Here is a 21,397-nt window from a genome sequence, read left to right on the forward strand (position 1 = left end):
GTCTTGACGGGGCTGTACTCGGCTATCTCTGTCAGTCGGTAGTGCACATGCTCGACTACCACTCCGTTCAAAGAGAGTTTCAGGATCTCATATTCAGAATCAATGAGGCTCCTAGTGGTTGGCCCCACACCGATCTAACAGTTACACCCTATCTAATAGATTGGGGGGGGAGAAATTGTTATTACCAGAATACCCCTTTAATGACATATTATCGTCGAGTATCATCTGTGACAGTAGTGTATTCTGGACCACAAAATGACAGAAGTGCATATGTTGCAGCAGAGAGTTTATTAGAAGTGTAGACCTCATGGTATGATCCTATGTCTGGAGACCCCCTTTCACTGACAGGATGAGTGGATTGAACACCGTAGGAAGACCAGACACATGATGGCCATCTTGTGTTATATGGATTTGCTGCTCACATCAATGGGAAACTGGCGAGGTTGGCGATGCCACAGGCGTTCTTCTTTTCTCGGGCCATCAGGATGTAGCCTTTCCTGCCCCATTGCTCACCCCAACTAGGAGAGAAAAAAGAAAGTGCTGTGTCTGAATAGGTAAAGTTTCTGATTTCCATAAGAGGTGACCACGATGACAAGGTTGGGTGAAGGTCCATAATGCATAACATGGTGGCCACATAAATAGAAGCACCCCCCACTGAAAGGTCATACCATGTAATGATCCCATGACACATTATCTAAAAATAGAAAAATGCTGCAAAAAAAAAACCAGCCTAAAATCATGATGGTCATCCCATCATTGCATACTGGACAACCATTACCTACCAAAAGCCAAGTCGAAGGTCTCTTACCCAGCCATGAAGTATCTGCTCTGTACCGACGAGGGACAAGAACCCAAAACAAATGTCTACAGGTGGGTGTAGCTTCCTTTTGGAAGAGTCCAGGACTTGGCCAATATACTTAGTACTGCTGCAAGGCGCATTAAGGGGTCAGACATTGACTTATAAGGTAGCTACCTCCAGTAGAAAGCCAGTTTCCTTCCCTCTGTTGGCTGTGACTGGAGATGGCGTATTGGGATGTCCTGATGGGTGGACTGACAGCTCTCTGTATTAACAGTAACAGGGCCGTTCATTGGTGAAGGTGTCAGGGGAGAAATTGTAGGGATTATAAATCTCTCCTAAATCTCAGCTGAAATCTCCCAGCATCCTTTACAGCTGCATATTATTCTTATGAGAAAATCATTACCTGTTTTTGATGATCCAGTGCTTTGTGCCCCTTATGTTTCCATAGCCAACCGCCAAGACAGCGTGGTTAATGCCTTCAGGGTCACAGTTTTCATCATAATAGACCCCTAAAATCAAAGAGATAGATAGATAGATAGATAGATAGACATGCAGATAGATGGACATGCAGATAGATAGATATTCTGAACTCCAGTCTATATTTCTTACCTTTACTGTAAAAGTGGAAAGAAGGAAGACTGGCATCAATGCTGACTGACACAGGACCAACCTGGGCCACCGCCCCTTTGAGGGCCTTCTCATCCCCTTTGGGTATCTCTTTGAAGCCCTTGCAGCCAGCAGCTTTTCCAGATGGGTTGTACAGACAGCCTTCATCCTGGTAGAAGTAAACTTATAAACTTATATCTGCATTGTCCACATTATTGCATATCTCTATGAGAATGTCTCTCATGATTTTCACAAATTTAAGACATTGGTTGACTAGATCATCTACGCCTCACCTGACCAATATATGGATAAAAAGCATCAGAATCTATGCCGTTATTATCCCTCACGTAGCCGAACGCATTAGTCATGTATCCTCCCCCACACCCATAGTTATCTGTATCACAGTCCACCAGATTCTGAGGGCTTAGGGACACCAGCTTCCCTGTCTTCTTCATGAGTTGTCCCTCAAGTGCTCCCACTGAGCTGAAGGCCCAACAGGATCCACAGGCGCCCTGCAGGAGAATACAGTCTATGTCAGCAATATTGAAAATGTGGATAAGGGTCCACCAGTTAGACAAATCACTTAACCTTTGTGCCAGACATAGGTTCCTTGGCCCCACCAAAGAAGAAGATTCTGAAGACCTACCCTCCATCTATTTAGAACATGTCATGTATTATAGACTTAGTTATCATCATTGTGCACATCATCGACAAGATCTAATCGGTTATTAGCAAATTGTTTTATAAGAAACAGACCCTAGCGATGACTGACCCTAAAGTCCCCTCCTAATGAGTTTGCCTTCTGATAGATGGGGCTCATTATTGTGTTAGAACCTGATCCCACCAATAGCACCTCTGGGGGACTAGTCTGACTTTATCTAAAATGTTATTCCACCTATATATGATATTGAGAGAATCACAAGCAGTTTCCCCCGTTTGAGGGCCTTCTCATCCCCTCTGGGTATCTCTTTGAAGCCCACACAGGAGATAGAGATCTTGTAGCATTGGAGAAAGACTAGCCCCTGTTTCCACCACAAACTGCCATGGTCTTAAATTCTGTCGCCCCAAAACCATCCTAAAGGACATTCATTTCAGTTTCCATCCCCAAGATATGATGGTATTGGATACATCAATGACCACTTTTACCTGGTTTTGCACTGGGGTCACGTAACCCTTCTTCCTGTAGTCAATATACTTTGGGATTCGGGCTTTCCAGTCTGCTACATACGTGTTATTAGATGGACGATTGGAGGGGATCCTTAATCCAGTCATGGACTGAACTATTTCTTCACTGGTCTATCATTGGAAAATAATTATACATAAGGGTCAAATATAAAAGGTCTTGAAATACATTTAATAATTACATTTCATTTAAAAGCAGTGGTATAGTTAGAGGGTTCGGGTTGTAACCAGGTTCTAAAGCCAGGTGGGCCCATGGGTCTGTCAACACAGTTACTGGGGCCTATGTGGTTTACATTAGGTGAGCGCCTGAAACTACAGGAACTCCTCCATGTACTTACCCTTTTTGTTGAGTCAGGTCCTCTTCGCCTCTGGGTGCAGTACTGGGTCCTGACAGCATTCAATGTCACAAGGCATACGGCATCAGGACGAAGAGCTGAAGAGGACCTGACTTAGGCAGTAGATTTATTTAGGGTCCTGGAATGGGATCAGGATTCCTTCTGCTGCAAAAAGTCACTAAGCCTCTAAACTTTACATTTTCATAGGTGGTAGGACAGAGGGTGGACCCCAGGGTGAACATTTGCACCAGGACCCATGAGCCTTTAGAGACGCCTCTGTCATGAGATACTTTAAACTAGGGGATATATACATAGTCAATAATAGGCTAAACTATACAGTCCATTCAAAATGGGGTTTTAGGGGGTGGCTTTATACCGTAACCAGTATTTAGTCAGAAACAGCGCCCCTAATGGGTGGTGTATACAGTCCTCCGACTGGTTCAGGTGGATCTACAGCGTGCGTTAAACCCAGATGGGCACATTCTAAATGCCCTCATTTTAAGCAACACTCCAGGCAAAACTGATAGACTGTATTATGTGCTGTGCAGACCTGAGGGGGCGGAGAATAACACAGGCGTTCTCCCATTGGTGGCGTTTGAATCTCTTATGTCACGCTCCGCCTCCTCGGAGCCTGCACTAGAGATTACACAGTATGTATTATATGCAGTGCAGACCTGAGGGGGCGGAGCATAACACAGGCGTTCTCCTATTGGTGGTGTTTGAATCTCTTATGTCATGCTCCGCCTCCTCGGAGCCTGCACTAGAGATTACACAGTATGTAAATATACCTGACCTGTTCCTTTAAAGTGCTGCCATCTATTCATGGGTCCAACATGATAAGCTGAAGGGACTGTTAAGCAGTGATACATAGGGCAACATGGACGGTCTCTCACCATGTCTCCTAGATGGTTCATGGCCAGATCATACGCGTGCTTCCCCTCAGAATACTCTTTGTTGTGGTTGTGGATGAATTTCAGATTTTTTTCCCAGATGTGACGTCTTCTAATCTCATCCAGCTGAAGACCAGAAGAAAGGTCATGTTCAAACATTACTAAAGAAAGTGCAGAGTATCACAAATCCTTATGTCCTCTACTCTCTCCTCAGTTCCTTGAACTACAGATCTAAGTAAGTGACTGGTTGCTGGGGACATGTAACTTCACAACCCTAATGAAACGATGTAGTTGCTAGGCAGTATAATCCTAGCAACCTGTCAGACATAACTCAAATGGATAAGCAGGTTGGCATCAGTCACTCTCCATTCAAGCTGGCAGTAGTAGTCCGATTTTTCTAAAATTAGGAGGAGAACCTCATTATAGGTATCATTTACACAGTAAGACAGAAGAGTACTTACCTGACCATTATACTGCTTGCTATTAGTCTTCTTCCACATCTCCCATTCAGAGTCCAGCGCTTCATCTCGAGGAAGACCGGTCCTGACCAAAGGCAGCACAAGAGCCACAAGACTGAACCAAAACATTGCCCTGGGGCTGGAGGAAGTAAATATATAACTGAGAAACCATGTATGATTTTAATGAAAGGTGTGATGGATCAGTGGCACAGCGGATGCCAGGGGGACCCAATAGACACCATGGAGTTATGACGGGGTCCACTGAAGTGTCTATCAGCACGATGGAGGTTCCTACCACAGATGAGCCTCCACTGTAGATATGAACAGAGCTTTTGGTGGAATGAGAACTTTTGACTTACTTTTTGGACGTCTTGGTAGAAGGTTAGCTTCTGACTTCAGGACTGGTGTATGTCGTCCAGCCTCTTTTATAGTCCTATATGGGGAAGTTTTAGTGGAAAACATTGATACAGGAGAACTCGAGTCTGCTGACTCAGTCCAGGAGGAGACCCTGTCGCTCTTGGCAGCTCCATGAAATAATAATTATTATTATTATAGGATGAAGGGGTAAAATATTAGACTTTGAGGATTGTAACCAGGGACCCTTGTAGGTAGAGAACTGAATTACTGAACATTCGATTCTTAGACTCCGGGAACACAAACTCTAATGGAATCCAATACTGGGGTAGAAAACCAGTGAACTCTGAGGTTAGGAGTAATAAACTGGAACCTTAAAAGGAGTACTTTTATTTTTAAATATGTCCCAAATTTTTGGCTGATTAATTTCTTAATACAGTATAATTATATAGGTGGTCTGAGCTCTACTTTTCTGATACAGAGCTCCAAATCTCTGTTTTGGACAACTCGTTACAAGGGTCCCATGACAATAAGCTGATCATAAATTGTCCTCCTACTGGGACCTCCAGCAATCAGCTGTGATCTGTGTGGAAACCTGACTGGAAGTATAGAATTTCCCTGCAGCGCCACCACAGAGGGGATTAAGAATTACACAGTGTCCATTCATATGAATGGGTTGTCTCAGTAATGCAGGACAGGATAGGTCCTCCAGAGACTCTGTTTGTAAAAGCTATCCACTGTGGACAAGAAGTATCCTCAACGTCATACGTTACTGTAGACCGCAGGTGAGGTTGATGTGTGCTTCACGCCGCCACCTTTAACATTCCTCGCCCTTTTCTTGCCCCTTCTGATGACACAGCATCCTGGGGCCTTATACATTTAAAGTACATGAAGCCTTCTATGCTGCTCCCAGGAGATTTGCCAGCCCTTCTGTCTCCCCTTTTTCGGGGAGGCTCCCAAACAATCCAGGAGAGTTGTTAACTATGTATTACACCCTTATGAGGTATATAAAATGGGTTTTAAAAACTGAACAACCCTTTATGAAATGCTGCTGCCTAAAGACACCACTAGGGGGAGCTGAAGATCTCGCTGCATGCATAGAAATCAATAATAATTGCAATAAGCTCCCCCTAGTGGTGGCTGCAGGTAGTCAGAATTTTACCATCTCATATCTTGGTCTATGCAGTGGATTTGGAGCCATGTTTTAGAAAAAACAAAGCTCTGACCACTATATAATTATATTGTAAAATTAATCATTGGAGAATGTTCGACTTAAAAAAATAAATAACATGGTGCACTTTTACTTTCAGTACTGGACTCCAGGGGGCTAAAGAGAAATGGTCACCTCTCCTATCCTCTCTGTTTAAGTAACTACTTGCCTCCCCCTTGTTATGTCCTCTGAATCTGGACATATCCTCCTCTTCACCCTTCCGTCCCCCTCTGAGATGAGCATTGGAGCGCTTCAGGGCAGGGCTTTTTCATTAGATCCGTTGACCTACTGGGTCTCTGCCAGGCAGGGGCTTCCACCTAGCAGTGAGCCCGGTGACATCTAGCTTTAGCGCTGCCCTAGCCTGAAAAACTGTTAAAACGGATGCCTCAGACAGATGCCATACAGTGGCATCCGTTTACCAATCGTGCAGGATACAAAAACATGGTATGCTGCGTTTTTGTATCCGTTTTTTTTCTAACATATACGTCAGATGGAGGCATAAAATGTGATGCGAGTCCTCCCCAAGACTCTTTAGAAAGAATGAACCACTGCCGCGCCAAAAGAGCTTGGGGAATATTACCTGTACAATGGCGTCACTCTATGGCCATGGCTAATGGCGGTATAGCTTTATGGCATGCAGTTGGCACTACCACGTTGGCATTCCTTTGAGTCTGGGACATTTTAAAAACGGACCCGGACGTTGGGCACCTAGTGGGTGGGTATCCTATGATAATGTACCGCCGTGGGGGAAACATAAAGGATAAGGTGGTCCACAGTGCCTTTATTTCTCCTACCAATGAGAACGGCTGTGCGTGGATGGCCTGCTTGTCAATAGAGATGACGACAGCAGTAGGCGCGGCCGGCCTAGTGATTACACGCCCATTGGATGCCTGTCAGAGGCTTGGCAAGGAAAGGGGAGGAGATATCTCCATTTAATCAGCGCACACTTCGCGCGCGCGCGCTACGGCCACTACAGTGCGGGGAGGCTCGTTGGTTTGCTGCACGCACGTTATCAGAGGCGTACAGTGTCTTTAGTCAGTAGATCCAAGTGTGTTTGGCGAGATTATTGCGCACCCACCATCAGGGTCGCAGTACAGAGTATCGGCCAAACATTCGGATCGATGCTCCTGATGAATTGCCGACAATAGTCGGAAGGGAAACGCGTCGAGCATTAGACTGCAGTACAGATTACACGTGGAGACTGACTCTCGCCCCTTTATTGAGCCCCAATAGGGGAAAATCCTCTGTTGTTATGTCCCTAAAAACAGTGGTGTATCTTGGTTTTGTGCTGCCCTAGGCGAGACTAAACTCGGGCACCCCCCTAATATAAATTTGACCCACCCCTTCCTGTCAAGGCCAAACCCCTTCCTCTGTAAACCCCATCACTTCCTCTTTAGGCTCCACCCTTTCCTGTTAGAGCTAGCGATAGTACAGTATTAACCCCTCCCTAATTCTCCCCCCTCTAACCACCCAACGGGTCCCAACCCCCTTACCCCATAAAACAACTAAGTAATTCATGTTTTGTGAATTACTGTAATTTAAGTACTTACAGTTTTTGAAGACAGCAGGCTCAGGGATCAGTGCATTGGTGGCCGGGGCCTGGCCTCAGTTTTCACGGTGACCGTGTGCAGGATCCGTTCTGCACTTGGAGGAGATAAGGCTCACCCTAGCGTTGCCGGCCCGTGACTCCACCTCCGTGTGACGTCACAACGGCAACGTGCGGACGCAAAAGGCAGGGGAGGTCGGGAGGAAGTCAGGAGGAGGAGGAAGTAAGTCTTTCAACTCCTTCACTATGTGGCGCCGGCGATGCTGCTCGCATAGTGAAGGATCGGATTGGAAAAAAAATATTTAGCATATTGTGTAACTATCACTAAGCAAACAATGCATTTTGCCGTCCCATTGGCAAGTGCCGCCCTAGGCAAATGCCTTGTTTGCCTTGTGATAGATACACCCCTGCTAATAGCACTGTCCAAGGGGTCTACAGCCCTGTGATTTTTTGTGCAGAAATATGCTCTTGGGACCATAACAAGATATACCCCTTATATTTCACACTTTTTGTGGTAAGGTGCACATTTGAGTGACAACTTTCGTGGGGAGGTGCAATGGATTTCAGTACAAGGGGAAAATGCTCCAAGTCAGTAACATGAAGACGAAGGCGGCGATCACGGGACATGAAGATGGAAACAGCAGATTAGCTGGCAAGGACTGACATCTGTTTTCCATCATGGAAAACGCACATGATGATGATCAGTCAGATGACAGTGACCGGGATGTGAGGGGAAGAGACAGATTCCAGATAATTCTGCTCCATCTGTATGATGAGGGTTATGTGCAGTAAAACGGGGATCAGCGGCGCCAAATAGTCAGCAGGTGACTTGATGTGGGACGCCGTGGTCAGGACAGTGCAGGGAAAATGTACAGGTGGTATTTTGGGGGGCTGTAGCTGGATTCTGGGGGGCACACTGTGGATATTCGGTGTAGAGGGAGCACACTGAGGCCATCACGGTCATAGTAATACACATCTTTAATGAGGCTTTTACCAAGCAGTTAAATCACAGACTAACATGAACTCAAGAGGTTCTGCAGCAGCTGAGTCTTGTGCTCTAGGGAAGAAGCGGGTCTGCATTACATGATCCATGTAGGACAGGAATGCGGAAAGGACGCCAATCTACTGCCCTAAAAGATTCCAGATTGTATGGAAAATGGCGCTACCACTGATGACCACAAGGTGGCGCTGACTACTCACTGTGATATAGATGTACTATTATAGTGCAAGGTCCTTCATAGTACAGAGAAATAAATGTTCACCTTTTTATTTGAATTTTTATTTTTACTGTTGACAATAAAAGTCAATGTGCACACACTGTTCAAAAAGCAACATAAAACTCCACCAAAAGTATTTAAAAAGTCTCAAAAATACCAATTTAAAGGCTATGGACGCCTTTGGGGACATTTTTTTAAATTTATTATTATTATTATTATTGCATTCTACTCATTTTGGACTAAAAATATTTCATTTGGTTTTTATTATACATTTTCAACAGTTTTTTTCTCTACAGCTTTTGATTTGTAGCCTTTGTCTCTGAACTCCTGACAGCTCAAACACTCATTGAAGCTAAATTCATATCAAACTGATGGAGCCATCAGAGCAGCTATGTGAGGGGTTTACTGTGAAGCAGAAGGCAACAGTCTGTAGATGTAGTGAAAGTGAAAACTGTAGAGGAAAAACTGATGGAACTTTCTATAAAGTCTCAGCAGCAGAACATTTGTGATGTCCTATTTGGGACGACCCCTTTATAATAGTTGGACATAGACTAGATCTTCCAGTCTTGCTCTGGAGGACCAAGCATGTCCAAACATTACCTGGACTGCTCATTGGTATCAATAAGCATCATGTAATACTTAATTTACCCTGGGGTGGCGCTGCAGAGACATGAAACGCTTCTTCTGTTTACAGGTGAAGGTCCCAGAAGCGGGACACCATATCATCAGCTCATCATTTGGGGACTGACCAAATCTGACCACCTCTGGAGCTTCTACCCAGACAAAAAAAGATGAATCTGCTGTTAAAATAATAGTTTTCAGGATTATGAAGTGATGTCTTCAGACAACTGGATAGGAGGCAAAGTTTGCGATCCCACACTGGTTATAATGGTTTCTTGCTATTTTTATGTAGCCTTCTTCTCCGAACGATGGTCCCCAGCTGGAAAGAAAAGAACGGTATTAGTGTTTGGGCTGGTATAGTCGCTGGTTCAAGACCTAGGGCAGATGCTACTTGAAAAACGCAGCACCCTCTAGGAGCACCTTCTGCCACCAGGCTGTTCATTAGTCCATCCCACCAGTTTCCGATGGTCCCCATCAGCCTGGTAGCAAACAACCCCAGGTGACCATATTGACTCTGCACCATCTTCCTATGGAGCCTGCAGACATCGTTTTCTGGTATTATAGTGGTGTAGAGCACCTAGATATATAGATATGGCTTTACCTGTTTTTAACAAGCCAGTACTCCACACCATCCTCGGCGCCATATCCAACGACAAGCACGGCATGGTTTGTCTGGGAGCTGGAGCACAGTTGGTCATAGTATACACCTAGTAATAGAGGGAAGAAATTAGGGTTCCATATTGTCACGTCAGTGTAAAGTTGTCTGGCATTGCAGCTCATCCCTGATGGGTGTAATACCAGGCAAAGACTATGGACTAGGGTGGCGCTCTTTCTGTAAAAAAAAAATAAAAATCAGGAAGCTTGAGGACATGGGGTTAGTTAGGGACAGCTTTATACATACCTTTTTTGTATAGATAAAAAGATCTCCGGCTGGCATCAATAGCCGCAGACACAGGACCCACTTTGCCCACCACTTGTTTCAGCTCGTCTTCATTTCCATATGGTACTTCTTTATAGCTGGTCATGCTGGCTGCCTTCTTTGTGGTACTGAAGTGGCAGGTCACATCCTAGTAAGAAGGTAACACAGTTCTAAGCCGTCAATGGTAATCACATGCCAGCCACTCGCTAGGTCATCGGATTACCTTTTCTTCATAGGGGTAGGTGCCATCTGCTTCTATGCCATGGTCGATGATATATCTGTACGCCGCCACAAGGAAACCTCCTGAGCATCCATTATTCCCGTATGAGCCTGAGCAGTCCACCAGGTTCTGAGCACTCAAGGAGACCAACTTACCTTTCCTAATTTTCAGCTGGCATTCTAGTGACCCCACACTGCTGAATGCCCAGCTAGAACTGCAAATACCCTGGGGTAGATGAAATAAGATAGATTATATAAAAGTGTGTTGAGCGTCACTGGTAAACTATCTAAGCAACAGGGCATCATGCTTCTGGAAAATACGTTTTGGTGTGTCACATATCTGGGAGCCCAAGTGTCAGTGCACCCTTTATCTGGGAGCCCAAGTGTCAGTGCACCCTTTATCTGGGAGCCCAAGTGTCAGTGCACCCTTTATCTGGGAGCCCAAGTGTCAGTGCACCCTTTATCTGGGAGCCCAAGTGTCAGTGCACCCTTTATCTGGGAGCCCAAGTGTCAGTGCACCCTTTATCTGGGAGCCCAAGTGTCAGTATATCATTTATCTGTGAACCCAGGTGTCAGTGCGCCCTTTATCTGGGAACCCAAGTGTTAGTGCACACTTTATTTGGGAACCTAAGTGTCAGTGTATCATGTACCTGAGAAACCAAGTGTCAGTGCATCATCTATCTAGGAACCCAAGTGTCAGTGCATCCATTACCTGGGAACCCAAGTGTCAGTATATCATTTATCTGTGAACCCAAGTGTCAGTGCACCCTTTATCTGGGAACCCAAATGTCAGTGCCTCCTTTATCTGGGAACCCAAGTGTTAGGTTCCCAGATACAGTGTGCACTAACACTTGGGTTCCCAGATAAAGGGTGCACTGACACTTGGGTGTTCAGATAAATGATATACTGACACTTGGGTTCCCAGGTAAAGGATGCACTGACGCTTGGGTTCCCAGGTAAAGGATGCATAGACACTTGGGTTCCTAGATAGATGATGCACTGACACTTGGTTTCTCAGTTACATGGTACACTGACACTTGGGTTCCCAGATATATGGTGCAATGGTACTTAGGTTCCCAGATAAAGTGTGCACTAAGTACCATTGCACCCTATATCTGGGAACCCAAGTGTCAGTGTGCCATGTACTTGAGAAAGCAAGTGTCAGTGCATCATGTATCTAGGAACCCAAGTGTCAATGCATCCTTTACCTGGGAACCCAAGCATCAGTGCATCCTTTACCTGGGAACCCAAGTGTCAGTATATCATTTATCTGAACACCCAAGTGTCAGTGCACCCTTTATCTGGGAACCCAAGTGTCAGTGTCTCCTTTATCTGTGAACCCAAGTGTCAGTGCACCCTTTATCTGGGAACCCAAATGTCAGTACCTCCTTTATCTGGGAACCCAAGTGTTAGTGCACACTTTATCTGGGAACCTAAGTACCATTGCACCCTATATCTGGAAACCAAAGTGTCAGTGTACCATGTACCTGGGAAACCAAGTGTCAGTGCATCATCTATCTAGGAACCCAAGTGTCAATGCATCCTTTACCTGGGAACCCAAGCATCAGTGTATTATGTATCTGGAAACCCAAGTGTCAGTGCACCCTTTATTTGGACAGGCAATTGTCAATGCATCATGTATCTAGCATCAATGCACAGCATTCAAGTCAAGATAGTGGTCAGACAGTGAATAAAAGCCACCCATACCTGATCTTTCACATCTGTCACACAATTCTGTTTCCTCCAGTCTATGGCCTCAGGTACCTTTGATTTTAATACATCCTCTGGTAAGTCGGTATCATTAGATGTAGAAATATCTGCATGACTGAACCCAGTCATTGTAGCTAACACCTCCTCACTAGTCTGCAAGACAAATGGAGAAATCCTTAGGAAACGTCTTGATAACGAATCCTTGATGGTCCTCACTAGGTGCCCGGCGCACTATGAATCTACAGACTAGCAGCGGGAATACTGTGAAAAATAGCCTATGTCACTGGTGCCCTGTGGACCTGCACTAAGTTATATTCATTCACCTAGATACGTCAACACAGCTCAACACTCCTGATTTAACATAACTTTAATATTCTTACCATATCTCCAAGATGGTTCATTCCAACCTCATAGGAGTGAAGACCTAACGAATATTCCAGGTTATGTAGCATGATAAACTTCAGATTGTCCTCCCAGACAATACGTCTTCTCAGCTCATCTTCCTAGAATCATTCAAGAGATGTTGGCCCCAAAGGCAAAAAATCCAACCGTATTATCAAGTTGACATTAAAAAGATATCAGACCTACCTTGCTGTTATACATTTTCTCATGTGTCTTAGACCATAGGTGCCAGTGGTTGTCAAGATTGGTGTCAGGACTGCAGTCAACAAGCATCATGATGGGCACCAGGGCCATAAGTTGGACCACAAGGAAGTGCATGGTTTTCTATAGTCAAAGATGTACAAATTCACATTGCTATATGGAAGAATTAATCATTTAAAAGCAAGGATTACCTCGAAGGCCATCATTACAGGAGGAACAAAGAAAAATGAACATCTTTTTCCAAAGAACGAGGTAGTAGACTGAGGTGGATGTAGCATATGAACTTCCCCTTATCTCAATGACAGATCTCAAATACCTACCTGTTGTATGCGAGCGGCAACTGAGTTGGTACTAGTCATGAAGAACCCCAGCTTTTTTATAGGAGTTAGAATAGGTGGAGATTTTGAAGAACCTTCTACCTCATCTACTTTCAAACTCTACATAAATTCCACTTACCAGATTTTTGAAGATCATCTTAGACGTGACACTTGAGATAGTTCACATTTGTAGGTGAAGGAGGAGTGCTTGGTTTCTAGACTACATTGTTTTGTGTCTAATATTGCGGTTGAGGCCAACATCATTTTATTATTGTTTCACCCCCTAGATCTGTATGAGCGTTGGAGACGACAACCTGAGATGTCATGTTAATCCCATTATCTTAGATCTGTCTTAAGTTAATTTGCCCAAGGTGGTGGTGCGTAATACATCATTTGGGCCTAAGGGAGAGGAGGCAATCATTTATCACCAAGACTTAATCCATCCACTCTGCTAGACCTCCAGGGAAGCAGGCATTTAACCCATCCATTATCCTATATGTCCAAGGTGGAAGACACGAACGCCATACATACCAACATTTAAATCTTAAATTGCTAAACATTTAAACCCCATCTAGAACAACCCAAAATAAGCCTGTAAATGACTGTATGCTAACTTGTATAAACCACGACTCTCTAGGTCTGACTCAAAAGAGGATTCTGCAAAAACCAGGATTGTTGGCAGGAGTTCTTAATCTCTTCAATACCCTATAAACCACCTTTCAACCCTTTCACTACCCTAGACCACCAGTGAGGTCTTCATTAATCCTTTCAATAAGGATGCTGGTTCTTTACCTTAGACTCTAGGCCAGGGATGGCGGCTCTCCAACTGTTGCAAAACTAGAACTCCCAGCATGCCCAGACTGCCTACAGTAGGGCATGGTGGGAGTTGTAGTTTTACAACAGCTGGAGAACCGCAGGTTGGCCATCCCTGCTCTAGGTGATGGCTAACCTCCGGCATGCAAGCTGTGGTGAAACTATGACTCCCAGCATGATCCATTCATTTACATGGAGTTCTGAGAACAGCCAAGCAAGTGTACATCTTTACATGGAATTCTGAGAACAGCCAAGCAAGTGTACATCTTGAGAGTCGTAGCTTTACCACAGCTGGTGTCCCAGAGGTTAGCCATCACAGCCTTAGACTATCAGAAATGGCCCTGATGTCACTAAATATAACATTTAGCATTCAGTGTCTTCTACTCAACCTGGTGCCCGGTTGTATATAAAACCTGTAGCATCAGGCCCTGGAGGTGGTTAGTTGTCCAACCAGCAATTATCTCTGTTGCTTTTGTAGTGCCAACATATTTCAGGTGATTGGACAGAGATCATCATTCTCTCATGGGGTCCACCATCTAATTTCCTGAAATCACATACTAGGGGAAACTTCAGTCAAGTGACCTATCCTTATGTTTTGTGGAATGTGGAAAGAATTTCACAGGAACACAGGGAGAACATACAATCTCCATGCAGATGTTTTCCTTCCTAGGATTTGAACCCAGAATACAGCACTGCAAGGAAACGGTGCTAGCCACCAATTCATATGCAATATTTTGGGGTACAGCCAATGTCTATCAAAAAGCTGAAGGTCTAAATTATAACTAAGTCCTGACGGTCTTGGTGGAAGCGGCTAATAACCACCTGTGATCCAGGGGATGTCCGAGTCATCCAGCAAATCTCAACCGCAGGGTTTTGTCTCCACACCAGAAGTGGTAACCTCCATTATGCAGAATTTAGCAATATTGGGGAGATTTACTAAGCTAAAACTGGCAGAATTCAGGCTCAACTTGAATTAAAAAAAAAACAAAAAAAAGCTTGTATCCATGCCTTACGCTAGATTCAGTGTATGTTTTTTAGGCAACATTTTGCATCTCACTATAGTTTGGAAATGAGGAAAAAGAGGTTGTGGCCTACAATGCGCCAAATCACACATGGAGTAAGGAAAAGTAGCTGGTAAGGTAGACCTTATGTATCACACACCATGAGCCGCGGTGATCAAATTGGCGCTTCGTCTGCCTATCTGGTCTCGTTTTAAAGGGGTATTCCAGGACTTAGACATTCATGGTCTATCCTCAGTCGGTGGAGGTCCGACAGCTGGTACACCACCACAATCAGTTGGCTTGGGCAGCCATTGGAGGATGTAGCTGGGAGCAGAAGGCTTCCTCCACTGTGCCATGGTGGAACCAGAAACTCCACAATGGATGGAGCCTTTTGTACACTGTATAGTTTCTGAAGGTGGCAGCTGTCCAAAACAGCTGGGTGGTGGGGGGAGCCAGGTTTTGAACCCACACCAATAGGTCATCAATACCCAAGTACCAGAAAACCCTTTTAAGCTGTTATGTGTTACGTCGGGTCAGATGAGGCCAACAACACATCCCTTGTCCAAGTCTTCATCCTGAACAGTTCTTAAATTCTTCATATAAGAGGCTCTTATTAAGAAGAGTCACTCATCACACAGAGATCGGTCCTCAAGTAGCCAGATAGAGTCTAGTGGATTGGATTTTCAGAAATCTCTAGTTTTCACCACTCAGTTTAACTATTACAACACCAAACTGTCTAACGTGACCCTATCACTTTACAAGTGAATAGACTTTATGGAGCAGGAGAGTACTACACTTCTCATCATGGCCCGACCATAATACCCTATAATTCCCAACATGACCTGACCACACAGGGTCATGTAATACAATTCTATACAGGTCCTTCTAAAAAAATTAGCATATTGTGATAAAGTTCATTATTTTCTGTAATGTACTGATAAACATTAGACTTTCATATATTTTAGATTCATTACACACAACTGAAGTAGTTCAAGCCTTTTATTGTTTTAATATTGATGATTTTGGCATACAGCTCATGAAAACCCAAAATTCCTATCTAAAAAAATTAGCATATCATGAAAAGGTTCTCTAAACGAGCTATTAACCTAATCATCTGAATCAACTAATTAACTCTAAACACCTGCAAAAGATTCCTGAGGCTTTTAAAAACTCCCAGCCTGGTTCATTACTCCAAACCGCAATCATGGGTAAGACTGCCGACCTGACTGCTGTCCAGAAGGCCATCATTGACACCCTCAAGCAAGAGGGTAAGACACAGAAAGAAATTTCTGAACGAATAGGCTGTTCCCAGAGTGCTGTATCAAGGCCCCTCAGTGGGAAGTCTGTGGGAAGGAAAAAGTGTGGCAGAAAACGCTGCACAACGAGAAGAGGTGACCGGACCCTGAGGAAGATTGTGGAGAAGGACCGATTCCAGACCTTGGGGGACCTGCGGAAGCAGTGGACTGAGTCTGGAGTAGAAACATCCAGAGCCACCGTGTGCAGGAAATGGGCTACAGGTGCCGCATTCCCCAGAAACAGCGGCAGAAGCGCCTGACCTGGGCTACAGAGAAGCAGCACTGGACTGTTGCTCAGTGGTCCAAAGTACTTTTTTCGGATGAAAGCAAATTTTGCATGTCATTCGGAAATCAAGGTGCCAGAGTCTGGAGGAAGACTGGGGAGAGGGAAATGCCAAAATGCCTGAAGTCCAGTGTCAAGTACCCACAGTCAGTGATGGTCTGGGGTGCCATGTCAGCTGCTGGTGTTGGTCCACTGTGTTTTATCAAGGGCAGGGTCAATGCAGCCGCTATCAGGAGATTTTGGAGCACTTCATGCTTCCATCTGCTGAAAAGCTTTATGGAGATGAAGATGTCATTTTTCAGCACGACCTGGCACCTGCTCACAGTGCCAAAACCACTGGTAAATGGTTTACTGACCATGGTATTACTGTGCTCAATTGGCCTGCCAACTCTCCTGACCTGAACCCCATAGAGAATCTGTGGGATATTGGGAAGAGAAAGTTGAGAGACGCAAGACCCAACACTCTGGATGAGCTTAAGGCCGCTATCGAAGCATCCTGGGCCTCCATAACACCTCAGCAGTGCCACAGGCTGATGGCCTCCATGCCATGCCGCATTGAAGCATCCTGGGCCTCCATAACACCTCAGCAGTGCCACAGGCTGATTGCCTCCATGCCACGCCGCTATCGAAGCCTCCTGGGCCTCCATAACACCTCAGCAGTGCCACAGGCTGATTGCCTCCATGCCACGCCGCATTGAAGCATCCTGTGCCTCCATAACACCTCAGCAGTGCCACAGGCTGATTGCCTCCATGCCACGCCGCTATCGAAGCCTCCTGGGCCTCCATAACACCTCAGCAGTGCCACAGGCTGATTGCCTCCATGCCACGCCGCATTGAAGCATCCTGGGCCTCCATAACACCTCAGCAGTGCCACAGGCTGATTGCCTCCATGCCACGCCGCATTGAAGCAGTCATTTCTGCAAAAGGATTCCCGACCAAGTATTGAGTGCAGAACTGAACATAATTATTTGAAGGTTGACTTTTTTTGTATTAAAAACACTTTTCTTTTATTGGTCGGATGAAATATGCTAATTTTTTTAGATAGGAATTTTGGGTTTTCATGAGCTGTATGCCAAAATCATCAATATTAAAACAATAAAAGGCTTGAACTACTTCAGTTGTGTGTAATGAATCTAAAATATATGAAAGTCTAATGTTTATCAGTACATTACAGAAAATAATGAACTTTATCACAATATGCAATTTTTTTTAGAAGGACCTGTATATACAGCACTACCACTCCCAACATGACCATAACACAATGGGCAACGAGGAACATCAGCATTGGACTTCACCTGGGGGCAGGATGACTAACTTACTAATTAATGTTAGGCTATGATCCAGTCATAGCCCTTAAAAGGGGTTCTGCACTTTCATTTAACTGAGGATCTATCCTCTGGATAGATCATCAGCTTCTAATCGGCCGGGGTCCGACACCCGGGACCCCCGCCGATCAGCTGTTTGAGAAGGCAGCGGCGCTCCAGAAGCGTCGTGGCCTTCTCACTGTTTACCGCCAGGCCGCCGGCCCACTGACGTCACGACTTGTATCAACTAGAGTGGGCGCGGCTAAGCTCTGTTCACTTGAATGGAGCTTAGCCGCGCCCACTCTAGTTGATACTAGTCATGACGTCAGTGGGCGGGCGGCCCGGCGGTAAACAGTGAGAAGGCCGCGGCGCTGCTGGAGCGCTGCTGCCTTCTCAAACAGCTGATCGGCGGGGGTCCCGGGTGTCGGACCCCAGCCGATTAGAAGCTGATGATCTATCCAGAGGATAGATCATCAGTTAAATGAAAGTGCAGAACCCCTTTAAGGCAAATTAATGGATTTTTTGCACAACATGGCTCACCATCCCAGGCTTTAGCGGCAACCAGGCTGTGACTTGCAGGCTGCCTTATTTCCTTTGTGGGTGACATCGATGAGAGGCTTCCTAACTGGGATGATACGGTAGTAAAGACCTGATATAACATAATCATAGTGATAGTCCACTGAAGGGCTGCTTACACCAACAGTAACCTACCTGGTGTCAAACTACCTCCAACACCTCCCTTGTTTCGGGGTGTTTTATACCTACAGCAGTCCTGCCCTATAGAAAACAGGTGGTTTACCACTGGCCATGTGCACAGAACATGCCAAAGGCAAACTACCCATTTAAAAGTGCTATCACGGCCTCTATATTATCCTTAGGATAGGCCATCAATTTCAGATCTGTGGGGGTCTGATCACACGTCAGCCCTCTGATCAGCTGTTTGGCCTATCCTAAGCTGACTGTCCGTGTCCATCTGAGAAAACATGCCCGTCCACCTCTCTATTCACTATCCAGACCGCCCTACATGGTGTAGGGGGGGGACCATCATTCAGGAGATAGGTGCGATTGCCAGAATACCTGTTTAATAAGCACGATGCTTGACTGTTGTCCAGAGCGAGCTCATCTTTCGATTCTGGCAGATCCCACGTAGACAAGAGTTGCTCCCCTTGAAACTCAATGCTTATACTAGGTGGACATTAAGGCTATGTTCACTTTTGGAACCATTTTAAAATGGCTCATCGACCCGTGTCCTTGCGGGACTTGGAAGAGGCTGAGTCCACTGCATCCAATCACAGCCCTCAGCAGTCCCATCGGCTTAACGGTACCTCATAGCTGTAATGTAACATTCAAGCCGCTGTGGCCTGTGATTGGTCGCGGAGATCACGAGACCGAACAACTTCCTGGAGGCGTCCGGAAACGGAGCACCACAGCTTTGGCCAATCGCAGTCCCATCGACTGTAATGTAAAGTTCAGGCACAACGATGTGACTGAGGAGTCCTGCAACTGGTTGACTGATCATGAGAGCCAGCATCTTACTGGTCCCACCAGTGGGCCTGCTATTTTATGTTCAGGGAGGGTTGCCGACTCCTAGTCCAAACACCACCTTTAAAGTATACAGCACCTATGCAGACGTGTGTCAGCACTCCCTCTGCGGGTAATCAAGAAAGGCGAGAAGGAACAGATGACCAGACAACACAAGGTCTGCAGTCCATGGAGACACACGGGCCTGCGCAGGAGCAGTACACACCAAGGACGGGCCAGCTCATTGGCTGTTCACTAGGACCTTCTGCATACCTGAGGAAGCCAGCCATAGAAATAAGACACAGAGAACATGAACAAGTAAAAATTCTCATAAAATTATATTATTTCATATTGTATACACATAAAACACTTTGCACAAAAAAAGAAGTTCTGAAGAAGTCAATAGAGAGCGCAAGGAAAAGTCAAGAAGCCATTTATCCTGAAGAAGAAATGTGTGTTACGTAATAAGACGTAAAACCCTGTGCTAGTCCTGCGATTATCCGGTCAGACGCTGGAGAACGTCTTCTTATATGGCCGCTCAGTGAGCTCTAGACAGGACGCTGCTGTCCAGATACCGTAGCCGATTTCTGGCAGATGCAGCGCCTCCCGTGTCCACAGCTGGTCAGAGGGTATTGCAGCTCGAGCTGCAATACCAGACGCAACTCATGGACAGGGGGTGGCGCTGTTTCGGGAAGAAGGAAGCCATGTTTTTCAAATCCTGGACAACCCCTATAAGGTTTACTCGATGTATAAAAATAATCGGCCTCGGATATACAGGAAGATAATATCTGTTTTCATTTTTACAAAAATATACAGGTCGTTTAGGAGGGTCATTCCTAAGAAGTGCTTAAAAAGGCCTGCAAGTTGATTTTTTTTTCACTTTATTTTTAATGGCAGCCATCTTGAATCTCATCTGTTTTTAATAAATACCAGGCTGTCACTTAAACAAGAGCTCACCCCCTTATTTTTTTGGATAGGGTGCATTCACTTTGCTGTCTTTGGTGGCGGTCAGGGCGATTCTCCGACGTTCATTCGCGACGTATGCCGCTGTATAGCCATTCTCTGCCTCTGTCCGAACAATCGGATACGTTGGACGCAAGCGGCACATGAACTTCAAACGCAGTGTGAATGCACCCTTAGAGGGGTTGTCTTGCCCAGGCAACCATGTTGAAAACTGAAGATAATCGATCACTGCGAGTCTGGGATCATTGTGGACCCAGCTTCTCTAACTTCTGCCAATCAGCTTTTACCAGCTCCGGCAACTATTTGGCTGAGCCTATACTGCATAGACGGGCTGTGTCCACCAGCGAGCAGGACCACCCTTACCTACAACATCCATACACCCTGATATGACATGTCATTGTGCGACAACCCTTTAAGGTGGCCCTGACCTGTAGCGGTCTCACGATATAATATATGCAGAAAGCCATGGCCTTCCTATGTCTACCTAGGCGGCTGACCAATTTTTTTTCTCGTCTACTGATTGTCTAGCGGTTTCCTGTCCTGACGTGATAAAAAAAGGCACCAACTACAATTGTGATTATCCTACGCATGAAGTTTCATCCCTGATAGAGCCTAAAATGATAGCTTTTAGGGTCTTAAGGTGACTACATAATAATGAAATGTTTTGGGGAGGGGGCGCGTATTGTAATCTGAATTAATCAGATTTTGCAAATGACGAATAATCAGTGGCAAAATATTTTTGGAAGGGGGGTACAAAGCTGGTGAGGGTTGGGGAGAGAGAGAACATGATCAGGTCTCTCCCCTAAGTTCATATAGAAGGCAGTTCTGTGGTGTCCCTGTGACGGTTCCTCCCCATGTCCTGGTGGCAGCGTCCATCTTGTATAGTCCACCTGCCTTACCGCCAATGGTCTTATCTCCTCGAAAACGGCAGGAGATCAAGAGTAAGGAGTAAGTGATTGGGGGTGGGGGAGAGGAGCTGAGCAAACGGTCATTTATAGGCATCTGGATTCCATGATCTGTGCGACTGAGGGCATCTCTTACTCGGCGAAAGGCTGGAACATGTTGAGCTCGGAAAACTCTTCGTTGTTGTAACTGGAGGCCTGATCTCCCAGCATGGACAACATGTCCTAGGGGTGAGAGGAGAACAATTATCAGGTGAAGTCCTCACCTTTCAGCGGGCTATGGTTCACCTTCCCTCTATGTGTATATATCACCAGGAGAGGGAAGGAGC

The 21,397-nt window shown here is 45.4% G+C and overlaps 3 protein-coding genes across 6 annotated transcripts in view; all 3 read right to left on the reverse strand.

Annotated features, from left to right (window-relative positions):
- Positions 1–269: 269 nt before the first annotated feature.
- CTSK (cathepsin K) lies at positions 270–7,401 on the reverse strand. 3 transcript variants are annotated; one of them, XM_044273969.1, is made up of 8 exons: positions 7,385–7,401; positions 4,274–4,409; positions 3,816–3,938; positions 2,552–2,701; positions 1,699–1,917; positions 1,409–1,574; positions 1,203–1,308; positions 270–518 (listed from the first exon to the last, which is right to left on the reverse strand). In XM_044273969.1, the coding sequence occupies exons 2-8, from the start codon at positions 4,397–4,399 to the stop codon at positions 419–421; spliced, it is 990 nt and encodes a 329-aa protein (XP_044129904.1). In that variant the 5' UTR covers positions 4,400–4,409; positions 7,385–7,401; the 3' UTR covers positions 270–418. The 3 variants fall into 3 exon arrangements, with proteins under 3 accessions (XP_044129904.1, XP_044129901.1, XP_044129903.1); XM_044273966.1 differs by lacking the exon at positions 7,385–7,401 and adding an exon at positions 4,630–4,703; XM_044273968.1 differs by lacking the exon at positions 7,385–7,401 and adding an exon at positions 4,630–4,681 and having other exon boundaries at positions 4,274–4,403.
- A 1,242-nt stretch (positions 7,402–8,643) lies between these two features.
- Positions 8,644–13,079, reverse strand: LOC122923219 (cathepsin S-like). The gene is made up of 8 exons (XM_044273973.1): positions 12,990–13,079; positions 12,655–12,792; positions 12,447–12,569; positions 12,064–12,219; positions 10,361–10,582; positions 10,120–10,285; positions 9,820–9,925; positions 8,644–9,537 (listed from the first exon to the last, which is right to left on the reverse strand). Exons 1-8 carry the CDS (start codon positions 13,026–13,028, stop codon positions 9,438–9,440), a joined length of 1,050 nt encoding a protein of 349 aa, XP_044129908.1. The 5' UTR covers positions 13,029–13,079; the 3' UTR covers positions 8,644–9,437.
- A 6,439-nt stretch (positions 13,080–19,518) lies between these two features.
- Positions 19,519–21,397, reverse strand: part of ARNT (aryl hydrocarbon receptor nuclear translocator) — a 41,523-nt gene continuing 39,644 nt past the window's right edge. For both annotated transcript variants that reach the window (XM_044273964.1, XM_044273963.1), the window contains one exon: positions 19,519–21,293. In XM_044273964.1, the coding sequence (XP_044129899.1) occupies positions 21,204–21,293 (90 nt within the window). In that variant the 3' untranslated portion in view covers positions 19,519–21,203. The remainder of the gene's footprint in view (positions 21,294–21,397) is intronic.

This window comes from Bufo gargarizans, unplaced genomic scaffold (assembly GCF_014858855.1).
Source record: "Bufo gargarizans isolate SCDJY-AF-19 unplaced genomic scaffold, ASM1485885v1 original_scaffold_1370_pilon, whole genome shotgun sequence".
NCBI lineage: Eukaryota > Metazoa > Chordata > Amphibia > Anura > Bufonidae > Bufo > Bufo gargarizans.